The sequence below is a fragment of the Podarcis filfolensis genome, assembly GCF_964270895.1.
Source record: "Podarcis filfolensis genome assembly, chromosome: 13".
Classification (NCBI taxonomy): domain Eukaryota; kingdom Metazoa; phylum Chordata; class Lepidosauria; order Squamata; family Lacertidae; genus Podarcis; species Podarcis filfolensis.
The window spans coordinates 15,654,098-15,666,223 of NC_139615.1; the positions used below are offsets into that span (position 1 = coordinate 15,654,098).

The window sequence follows — 12,126 nt, forward strand, 5'->3', positions numbered from 1 at the left end:
GCCCCCTCCCGGCTGATTCCAATCGCGCCCTGGCGTTCCATCGGCCCGAGCGGGCGCGAGAGGCGGCGGCTGCTGCGCCTGGGAAGGAGGCGGAGGAAGCGGCGGCGGCAGCAGCAGGAGGGGAGAGGCAGGAAGGAAGCGGCCGCCTGCGAGCTCCGCGGTCATCTGATTCCAGCCCAGCGTCCGGCCGGGAGAGGGACGGAGGGCGACAGCCGCGAGACCCGCCTGGCCTCCCTCCCCTTGCAGATGCGCCCCGCGCCCCTTGCCCAACCTGAGCCTCCCCTTCCCCCGATCCTTCATTGATTCCCGAGATCCGGGGTTTCCTCGTGCTTCCAGACCCGGCACATCTCTCCCTCTCCCTCCTTTCCTCCTTCCCTTTCTCGCCTGTTTTCGTGGCTCTCCTCCTCTCTACCCCGCCCCAGCCAATGTTAGGAAAAGAAAAGGCTGCCAGGTCATTTGGAGAGAAACTTTAAGGTCCTTCCGATTGGCTTAGATCCCTTAGGTGGGGGCGAAACTCCCTGCTTTATTTGACCCTCGTTCTCCCCCCCCCCCACCCCTTTCTCTTATTTCACTAACCACCTCTCTCTTCTTCCCCACCCCGATTGAAAGTATCGGTCAATGTTTGGTTGTCACCCCTCTGTTTTACCATTTATTTTTGGATACAGGAAGGCTTTTGGAAGGACCTAAATTCCCCTTCTTTTCTGGATATATATATATATTTTAATAATTTCTCTGGTCCTTAATCAGTTCTTTCCTTTTTTCGGCAGAACCACAAATTTTGGTCTGAGGATTCGTGTTTTCCCCTCTGGGTTTCCTTTTTTTTTTAATTTTAAAAGCCACCTTTTGGAATAAATCTTCTGTCCTGCATTTTTTTCTGAAAGTTCTGAATTACTTATTTCCTTTGGAGACCTCAGCGTCAAGCTCTTTGTAAACTGCAACACCCTTTGGCACCCCGCTTCTGAATGTGGGAAAAACAGCTCCTTTGGAAATATATATATATATTCTGTCATTTCCTGATGCTTTTTTCACCTTCCTAATCTTTTTGCTCTGTCCCATCCCATCAGAGGAAGCCTGAGGTCTTAATAAACTGTGAATCTGTGCTACATCTGTGGACTGCCCTCTCTTTTAAAAATCCAAAAACGGCGGATACGCTTTCGACACTGCATTCTACAGATTGTTGACATAGGAAGAAACTCTCTTGGCAGGCTCCAGCGGGTTCCTTTTTGTCATTTGACTTTAAGGAAGCAAAGATCTGGAAAGAGAAGTTTGTAACATCTGCGCTCCAGAAAAAAACAACCCTGGAGGGACTTTTGGCAGAAAGACAGCCTTAAACTTTCTCATTTCCGAGGAAACAACTGCGTTGTCAAATCGACCTGATCTTGCATTTGGAAGTTTTTCAGGATCTTCTGGACACGGGAGGAAAAGAGACTGGCATGCTCAACACCGTGTCCTGATTAACTGCAATGGGGCATTGAGGCAGAACAAATTTCCCACTGGAAAGTGTGGGAGTGAGTGGAGAATCCCTGCAGGGAGCGTGAAAGACACAGGAGGAGGAGCTGACCCAGCACATGAATGGCTGCCAAGGATTATGACCACTTGTTCAAACTACTCATCATTGGGGACTCTGGTAAGCATTGGCTCTTTTCCCCTTGTTCCCCAAGTCTTCCATTTTCTCTTCCCCCCAAACCCACTTTTTCATCTTATTATATTTGGCTGTTCTGTCTCCTGCTGTCTTTTTCATTTCTCTTTAACTATGCTCCTCTCTCCAAACTCATCTCATTCTTTTCAGTTTTCATTCCACACTCTTTTAACACATTTCTCCTTATCTGATTTTTTAAATAGCCTTGGTTTCTTGCATCTTTTCCCTCCTTTGGTCTTCCACCTTGTTTCATATATTCCAATTGGTTATCCGTTCAGCATCCCCTCCGCCCCCACTTAAGCCTATTCCTTGTCATTCTTCCCCTTTGTACTCTTGTTTTTTGTTGTTATTCCCACAGCTCTTTCCTTGTTTCTCTTTCATACCTGCAAACATCCTCATGCAATATAAATGTGCACAAGGTAATAAAAAGGTTACTTTTTAATGAATTTGGAAGTAACTGTGATAGGACTGATAGCGCTCTCTTGCCTTGTAACTTTACCCCGTTAGTATCTGGCTTTATATTGCCTTCTCTCACTGTTTTAGCATCCCATAATCCCGTGGAGACTTATCTTGTGGGAAGCTTACTCACAGTGTACCAAGAGCTTATTCTGGCTGCATGGCAAGCGTGCAGAAGCAGTTTTTTCCACGAGTCTCCCTTGTGCTAATTTCTAGGATTCCCAGCATCCTTTGGGGCCTAGTTGCGCCAACCTGTGAGGGTTGCCACCTAGAAACATTCACACATAGTTTTTTTCGGGGAGGGGGAGGAAAACAAGGTGTATGAGTTGCCTGAGCTGCTACTTGGTAGGAGGAAATTATAGTACTTATACTAAAGCTAATGATGCTTCTCAAAATGGCTCCCCAGAATGCTCCTGACTAAGTCATTCTATATACCTGGGTATGTTTCCAATACTCTTCACATTCATTCAAATTTAGCCTGCTATACTTCAGGCCCTGGTCAGCAACTTGCTCTCTTTGCATCTTTCTTAAGACTTCCAACTTGGGCACATTCATACATTTAAAGCACTGTGATACCACTTTAAACAGTTATGGCTTCCCCCAGAGAATTCTGGGAGTGGTAGTTTGTTAAGCATGCTGAGAGTTACAAGTCCCAGAGTTCCATGGGAAGAGGCATTAAAACACTCCTGAGAATTATAGCCCTGGGAGGGGAATAGGGGGCCTCCTAACAACTCTCGGCATGCTTAACAGAGACCCTCTATTCCAGGCATCCCCAACCTCCAGCCCTCCAGATGTTTTGGACTACAATTCCCATCATCCTTGACCACTGGTCCTGTTAGCTAGGGATCGTGGGAGTTGTGGGCCAAAACATCTGGAGGGCCGCAGGTTGGGGATGCCTGCTCTATTCCCTGGGGGTACGATTCTCAGAGTGGTTTAACAGGCAATGCCTCTTCCCAAGGAACTCTGGGAATTTTAATTTGGGGGAGAGGAATAAAAGGTTTCCTAACAACTCTCAGCAGCCTTAAACTACAGATCCCAGAATTCTCTGGGGGAAGCCATGGCTGTTTAAAGTGGCATCACAGCCTTTTAAATGATAGACTCATAGAATTGGAAGGGACCACAAGGGTCATCTAGTCCAACCCCCTACAATGCAGGAATCTTTCACCCAATGTGGGGCTTGAACCCAGAACCCCGAGATTAAGAGTCTCACGCTCTGTCAACTGAGCTATTGCAGCCCAAGTTGGAATACACCCCCATTAAAAGAATGGACCTCAGTTAGTCTTTCCATACTCTTAGTATACGACTGGATACAACCCTTAGTAGCTTGGTGCAGGGAGGGAGGGGAGGGCTCCTAGTTGCTAAGCCATTGTTTAAAATGGGGGTGGGAAGCCTGTGTCCTCCCCAGATATGGTTGGACTCCATCTCCCATAAGCCAGAGCTTTCATGGCCAATGGTCAGGAATGATGGGAGTTGTAGTCCAGCAACAGTCCCTCAGGTTAGCCAGCCATCGTTTTAAAGCAGTACCTATTCACCAAATGCATACACAACATGGTCAAGAAAGGTCTTTTATACTTCAGTGCTACACCTACATATCTAGGAGTAAGCCCAACGTGATTCATGGGACTGACTTCTGAGAAATGTTACCTTACTTTTTAAATCCCCTCCAAAAAATGTGGCAAGCCATTCTGTTCAACCCACTGCAGTTCCCCTGCAGTGTTTTTGAGCCCTGATCTCCTGCCATCAGTTCCAAAAAAATAATTGGAACCAAAACTCATAAACTTTGCTACCGAGTCCTGCGTGTCTCATATCACATTTTTTGAGGCGGTCTTGTGAATGCCGACTTCTTCCACAGAAATGGAAACAGCTACTAGCAAATAATATCTATATTTCTAGTTCCCCAAGTGGCTTGCTGTCACTCAAATTCAACACATGAGGTTGCTTGTGGGTGTTTTGTACACAGATGAAAATGAGAGACAAGCCCTGTCCTCGGGGTTACAAGACTTTGGTGAGGGAAGTGGAAGAAAAAGGTGGAAGAGGAAGGGGATCAGTTTGACAGTGAGCGAAGAGATGAATTACGATCAGGCTGGGGCTTGGCTGATTACCCCCCCCCCCCATTGACGGTATTCTTTGCTTGGAAAGGAGTTGAGCAACTGACCCGGCAGTCCTTGTTCCTTGAATGGGGTGAGGTGGAGAGGGCCCTTCCCCCTTTGCCTCTGCAGTCACAGGTCCACTGATAGCTGGAACAGAGCTCTTTCTGAGGCACCGGGTTGGGGGAAGAGAAGCCAGCTCCTTGCAGCTGTTCTCTGATGGCTGGAGCCAGGCCTGTCTCCTTGCTGTGGTGGTTTTCCTGCAAAGGGGTGGATGCAATTCTCTTCTCGCTGGTAGCAAAGCAGCTTCCCCCTTCTGATCTCGCCTCCCCAGCCTTCTCTCCTTCAGGTTGCACACAAAGAGCTCCGCCAATCATTCCTGTGCAGCTTCTTGGCATTTACAGTCCTCTATTGCTTCCTGCCGCGAGGCCTTGTCTCGTTTGATATTTATCTTTGTTTCATTTTTCATGCAGTTCCAGACTGGATGTGAATACGCATGTGGGAAAGCTGCCTTTCCCTGCCTCTGAGCAGTGCTGGCTCTCAGTCAGTATTGGTTGCACTGGCTGGCAGCGGCTTTTTTGGGGTTTCAGGCGGGAGCCCTTCCCAGCCCTGTGTGTTTCAGGGTTGAGCCTAGGGCTTCCCAAATTCCAAGCGCGTGCTGAGATTTAAAATGCATCAAAAGCCCAAAGCGGTTGAAGGAAAGAAGCAAGGAGCTGGCGGCTCTGGAAGGAATCCTGTTGTTGTAGCAGTTTGCTGTGCAGAGGAAAAAAAGGATTTGCACGATTCCCTGCCCCAGCCTGCTTACAGTCACACGTGGCAATGAAACAGGAGGTAGAAGTGACTTGGAATTAAACCAGCACCTCTGTCTACTGGTTCGTTAAGGCAGACATAATTTACTAGCCATAGCATCTGGCTGTACAACTGGCAGGTCTGGTTGCTTGGGAGGGGGCTTCCCCCCACGGAATAAATTCGGAAATCAGGTGAAATTCTGGGGCTCAGAAATAGGGTTAAAAGGGGTTAATGTGGTACCTGCATTCTTGAGGCCTTTGTGTCTCTTGCGTGCACCTGCTGATGTAATGAAATACCTGAAGGTAGTTAGAGCTTTCCCAGCTGACCAGGGCTGGCAGGCAGAAGGCCTGATTCGATCAGAAAGGGGGAAAGGGATTCACCAGCCAGGAGTGTTCCCATGTATGTGTGGTACTTCTGAGGTATCCTGATGGAACCAGAGAACTAAAATTCCAATCTCTGGAAAATGTTCTGGATTTTCCCCGGAAGCCCCAAATTGCAATCTGGTTTAGTAAACAAAAGCCATGGGGCTCACCTGCAGAGAGCTATTCACAACACGGAAGCTGCCTTGGACTGGCGTTCTACCCCATTCCTTTGGCTCCTACTTTTTTTCTTTTTCAATGAAACAATGATTTTAATTAACGACACTTTTCCGGGGACAGAAATACCTAATAGGTAATTTTCTACCCCACATGATGATGTCAATATTGATGGACAACCACCAAGGGGGGTCAGGTGGAATACGCAACTTTTTGCCTCTATTAAGAGCCTGGCTACTCTTATTACACAAATTGCATGAAAAGTAAGCCTGCTTTGGTTTGATCATGAGCATCTTTGAGAATCGCTTGGAGACATGTGGGGAAGGATGAAAGAGGGGGGTAGTACAGCTTCGTTGTTTCCTATCTTCTTCTGCTCCAAATCCCTAGGAATTTGAGAATACAAGTGCATAGATGCTGAGCAGTGGCTCTGATCCCCTCCAGCTTTCTCTGGGGAACCTTTGGAGCCTGCCTTTGGAGACACACAACTGGTAGCTACTTCTCTCTCCCCCTCCTCCTGCCCCAGTTTCCATTCCCTTCTACACATAGTCAGTGGGAGCACTGAGCATGCTCTGTCCCTATTGGGTTGCCTTTGTAGGTGTTTCCCCCTAAATGGCTGGTGTTCTAATTTTGGTACTTCTGCAAACTTTTGAATTCTCCTGTACCTGCTGATATATCATTTTTTAAATGGCCTTGTTTTGGCTACAGCCCTGTTGGCACCCACCAGCCAAGTTTGCCACTCAGTGATGCTTCCCAAGTGATCTCCATCACCTACTGATGCTAACCCTGGGTTAACTACGCATTCTTCCCTTGCTCACCTCCATCTCCTCCTCCTTTCTCTGTGGCCACTTCTTTGCCAAGTTGCAAATTTTAAGCTTCTCTGGGCAGAGACTTCCTGTTTTGTGTTTCTTTGTAAAACCCTAGGTGCAGGGATGGCAGTATAACAAGCCCACCATGGAAGGCTTAAAAGGCCGTTTCCTCCCATACAAGCCTGTTTATGGGTTAATATAGGGATACCTTTAAAGCCCTAAATGGCCTCAGTCCAGTATACCTGAAGAAGCGTCTCCACCCCCCATCGTTCTGCCCGGACACTGAGGTCCAGTGCTGAGGGCCTTCTGGCGGTTCCCTCACTGCGAGAAGCCAAATTACAGGGAACCAGGCAGAGGGCCTTCTCGGTAGTGGCACCCGCCCTGTGGAACACCCTCCCACCAGATGTCAAAGAGAAAAATAACTACCAAACTTTTAGAAGACATCTGGAGGCAGCCCTTGTTTAGGGAAGCTTTTAATGTTTAATAGGTTATTGTATTTTAGTGTTCTGTTGGAAGCCGCCCAGAGTGGTTGGGGAAACTCAGCCAGATGGGCGGGGTACAAATAATAATTATCTCCATATCTTCTCTGTTTCATCTTTAGAGGTGCATTCAGTGGGACAATACTTTTAAAGCTCTCTTATACCACTTTGACAGTCATGGAGGATCCTGGGAACTGTAGTTTAAGGGTGCTCTGAATTGTAGGTCTCTGGGGGAAGCCATGACTCTTATGGTGTAAGAGTTTAAATGAATGGTGTGGATGTGACCTGATATTTTCATCTCATGAAGATCTTTTTGTAAAAAAAGAATTGGGAACCTTTTGGTTTTGGGCATTCCCTAATGGTTGGTGCAGAGTTTAGGGTTCTTGGGCTGTTTTTAGGCAGGTGTTCCTTGTGGGATCAGTGCTCCTCATTGCAGCATCCATACATCAAAACGCCAGTCCGTATTTCCCCCCTTTTAATCTGGATTAGAAAGGTTCAGAAAAGGGCAGTCAAAATGATTGGGGGGGGGGCGGAATAGAACAACTCTCCAACAAATAAAGGTTGCAGCATTTCAGGCTTTTTGGTTTAGAGAAACAGTGCGTAAGAGTTGACAGAAGTTGACGAAATTATGCATAGCATGAAGAAAAAGGATAGACAAATGTTTTTCTCAGTCTCTCCACGTTAGAATTTGTGGACATTCAGTGAAACTAATGTTGGAAGATTCAGGAAAGAGAAGAGAAAGCACTGAGTTGCTTTGTAAGACACAATGTGTATTTGTATGAGAGAAACAAAGGTAGGGATATATATTTTCTATATAAAAATGTGTAACATGTAACCAGGCACAAAATAGTTTAAAAGTTATGTGTATGCAGTAATGGCAGGCCAAAAAAAGAAAAGAAAAAAGACAGAACACCAGGTGCTAGAAATAAGATTTACTCCAGGTCTGATGTATTTTGTAAAAAACAAAACCAAAACCAAAAACCTTCCTCAGGAGCACTGTAAATATATGAGTAACATAACACAGGAAATCAGCTATTAAGTACTGTACAAAATACTGTATAATAATGAGTTCCAGCTGATACAAATGGTTTGATATTGGGTTTGTTGGTTACTTTTGAGCCTCACTAATGGGAATTTTTGGTAGTTCTCAATATTTAGGAGTTGGCTTATTTGTATGTTTTCTGCTTTCAAAAAGGTTTTGTTATACGTTTTGTTTACATACCTTCAATTCCTCCACTAACTTTTTCTTTTTACAAGGGTTAGATTGAAAACTTTTGTCTGTCATATATTCTGTATGTGATTGTGTGAATGGAGGTCTCTTCAGGCATTCAGCTGAACATGTGAATGCCAAACTGTGTAGGGTGTGTGTGTGTGTGCACACGCATGCATGCATGCCAGGTCTGACTTCGGTTTGGTTGTTCTGGCTCTCCCCTTGCTCAGCCACCGTGTTCTGCTTTGTAAGTCGCTTTGAGCTGCTTTGGGGGGGGGAGTTAAGTAAATTTAATTGATAATAATGTTTCATGGGGAAACTCTGCATAGGGATTTGATTTGCATTTGCTCAAACGCGAGGTAAACTGCGCGGTCGAGAACTCTGATAATGGCACCTGAACACACATAAGTGTTACGTATTATATTTTGGACTTGCTATCCCATTTCTTATATGTATTGTTTGTATATTTATGGTGCCCTGAGGAAGGATTCCTTCCCCCAAAACACTTTGGGCCTGGAATAAATTTCTGGCACTTGGGATTCTTTCTTCCCTTACTGCCTGCTGTTGGCGCCACCTGGCCTTTGCGCGTAGCAAAATGGCAACCGCGAGGGCGTCCTTCCATTTTGGAGTGGCGCAGGGAGGCCTCTGTATCTCCTCGAGGGCCCAAAGGCGTCACTCTGTGTACGAAGGGGGCCTGTTGAATTTGCAACCGCTTTGCAGGGAGGCCGGCGTGCATCAGGAGCTTTAAAGTATTGCTGTGACTCCGCTGAAGAAAGGGTGGCGGCGGAGTGGGCTTGCAAAGCTGAGTGGACAAGCCAGTGTGGTGTAGTGGTTAAGAGCAGTGGACTCGTAATCTGGTGAACCGGGTTCGCTTCCCCGCTCCTCCACATGCATCTGCTGGGTGACCTTGGGCTAGTCACACTTCTCTGAAGTCTCTCAGCCCCACTCACCTCACAGAGTGTTTGTTGTGGGGGAGGAAGGGAAAGGAGAATGTTAGCCACTTTGAGACGCCTTAGGGTAGTGATAAAGCAGGATATCAAATCCAAACTCTTCTTCTTCTTCTACTCTTTCGGGGTCATGTCAGCAGGTGACATCATGCATTAGAAGGGCTGGGTTTGTCACGTGGACACCTGTGGAGGTGGCTCTGCCCAGTTATGCCGCATGAGGTAATATTGACACAGCTACAACTGCAGCCTTGAGAGACGCCTCCCTGTCATCCAATTTCCTCCTCGGAGCACTCCCTCCCATTCCACATCCCATTTATGAATGGTGCAGTGTGCTCAGTGACTCCCCACAAATAAATTCACTTGTATATATCCCATTTTCTCTCTCTGCCCCACCTCACCCCAATGCAGATTGTGTTCCCCAAAGTCATGTGAGCTAATCCAGAGTCCTCATGCCTCCCCACCCCCCATAATCCCTTGCTGCTCTCTGCCCTTGAATGGGATACAATAGCTTTGGGTGGGAGTGGCCGTCTTGAGCAAATATGCTGGTTAGGTGTGTTTGCTTTGGGTGGGGAGCTGGCAACCTTTGCTGAGGTGATTATGTTTGCATCAGAGGCCATCGAAAACAAAGCTGGGAGGATGTTAAAGATCCATCCTATATAAAGTTTGTGCAACCTGTTTCTTTTTTTCTTTTCCTGTCCAGGGGTGGGGAAAAGTAGTCTTCTACTTCGCTTTGCGGACAACACCTTCTCTGGTAAGTGCTGCCCTTTGTTCTCACTCATTAGATAGCCGGTGTGGGACTTGGACCCAAGAGCGACCAGGGTTCGAATCCCTGCTCAGCTATGAAACTCACTGGGTCACTGTGGGCCAGTCACAGTCTCAGCCTAACCTACCTTTCAGGGTTCTTGGGTGAATAAAATGGGGAGGAAGAGAACCGCAGAGTGTTTGAAATTTGCCAGGCACATTTTGTGCCTGGCTATCGGCCACTTGCGACCAAGTGAAGATGCCCTGGCGCCAGGATAGCACCTGACGTCTCCACCATCTGGAGGTGCATGACTAGGGATCCTTGGATATTGACTGTTTTCACACACCAGCAACATGTCATGTAGAATTCTATCTGTTCTATTTTTATCTGCACCATCATAATGAATTTCAGGAGCCAAAAAGTCATATTGAAAAATAGGACTTTTGAACTGTCTGCCCCCAAAATGGCAACTTAGGCACTCCATTTTTGCGACTGTAACCCTGGTTTAAGCAGCCATTTGGCACCTGGCTTATAGATCTGAGTTTCTAACGCTGGAGCCACATATGCCGCCTTGAGCGCTTTGGAAGAGAATGGGATAAATAAAGAGCTGTTCTCAACACAGAGATCAGGTAGGAGCCAAGACTGCCAACCTATCAAGCATATTGCAACAGCGGCCATATTCTCTCATTATTTCAACCCCTTCCTCAGGTCTTATGAAAGGGAGAGCAGGGACGAGCCCATTGCTCCCACTGCCTCTTGCACGTTCCCATTCATGCAGCCCCTCTCCCATGTGTTGGGGGGCTGAATGTTGGCAGAAGGGGCTACTGGAAAAGGCTCCCCATGTAATGTAGAACCCAGATCTTCCTGCAGTCTTAAACCACGCAGAGAGTCTGCTTGAGTAGAGCAGAGTCCTCACTACAGGTATTCAGATGAAGATGAGACACTTGCCCAAAGCCACCCTGTGAATCCGTGGCTAAAGGTGGGATTATCCCCTAGACCCAACCTGCATCTCATCCCAGTTTTATCCACTGTGATGACTGCAGTGTCCTTTGGTGTTTCAGCCACCACAGTGTAAGTGCCCTTTGACTCCAAGAATTATGAGTTGCCTGTTTTGTGGTCACCTGTTTCTATCTCTGTGTTGTACATATTTTTATCTTCCTGTTATCTGTAGTTCCCCATATATATATATATATATATATATATATATATATATATATATATTGGGGGGTGATTTCCCACTGGAAAATTTCTAGTTTTGTTAAATCTCCGTGCCAGTATTTTTCTCCTCCTGTCCTCTGACCTCCTGCTCTAACTTTTCCCTTCTGCATGTCTCTCCCAGGCAGCTATATCACAACCATTGGGGTAGATTTCAAGATTCGGACGCTAGTGATAAATGGAGAGCGAGTGAAACTGCAGATCTGGGACACTGCTGGACAGGAACGGTTCCGAACCATCACTTCCACGTAAGCATGGCACAGATGTGGGGTATGCCTGGGTATTCTGGGGGCAGGATGGAGGGTGGAGGTTATTTTGAACTCTTTTTGAGGGATGTGGATTGGCTCTGATGCACGTATATGGGGATCAAGCTGCCTTGAAACTTAGTTAACAGGTGGGATAAAATCCACAATGAAAAGATGTGGAAAGTTTGGGATTTCTGGTTTCAGAGCAAATAACCCTTTTTTCATGTTTTCTGGGAGAGGTGCAGAGGTTTATTCTAGGATAGGGAACCCATTTTATGGTCTCTCTTTCTGCTGTGACAGGTATTACCGTAACACGCATGGTGTCATCATCGTCTATGATGTGACGAACGCGGAGTCCTTTGTTAATGTCAAGCGTTGGCTGCACGAGATTGGGCAGAACTGTGACAGCGTCTGCAAGATCTTGGGTGAGTGAATCAGAGTTGAAATCCTAGCTTCTCACATTCATTCGTCTAGTGTTTAACGGACATGTGTTCACAGTATACTGAAACCTAGTTATCTAAGCTGAAGGCCAAAAGATTTTCCCAAGATGCAGTGCTCTTATTCATGCCAGGTCAGGTGGATGCATTAATACCCCAGATAAGTATGACTTGTATTTTAACTTTGGGATGTACCAGTGGGTTTGGGGAACAGGAAACCTAAGCCCTGAGGTTTAGGCTAGAATCACACATAGTGCATTCTGGTTAATATAGGAGCAAATATGCACTTCTGAGCCATCAGTGGAAGTTCTTTCTGGACTACTGTGGCTTCATTTGTGGATGGAACAGGCTGTGGAGGTGATGATTTAACCCCCTTTAGAAATGTTAGAAATTACCTAACATTTTCTAAGTGTTGCACATATATTAAGAGGCAAGATGCTCTGCCCGCAGGCTCACGAGCAAATAGACATGATACAAAAGAGAAAGGAATGGAGATCAAAGCAAATGCTGGTGCAGCCAAAGGATGGTCTCCCCGCCC

General features: G+C 46.5%; 1 protein-coding gene across 1 annotated transcript in view; it reads left to right on the top strand.

The window, feature by feature from the left end:
• Window positions 1-12,126, top strand: part of LOC310747266 (ras-related protein Rab-35-like) — a 14,893-nt gene continuing 2,767 nt past the window's right edge. Inside the window, exons 1-4 of the mRNA XM_083581620.1 lie at window positions 1-1,627; window positions 9,650-9,700; window positions 11,031-11,154; window positions 11,452-11,576. Coding sequence (XP_083437746.1) covers window positions 1,573-1,627; window positions 9,650-9,700; window positions 11,031-11,154; window positions 11,452-11,576 — 355 coding nt within the window. The 5' untranslated portion in view covers window positions 1-1,572. The remainder of the gene's footprint in view (window positions 1,628-9,649; window positions 9,701-11,030; window positions 11,155-11,451; window positions 11,577-12,126) is intronic.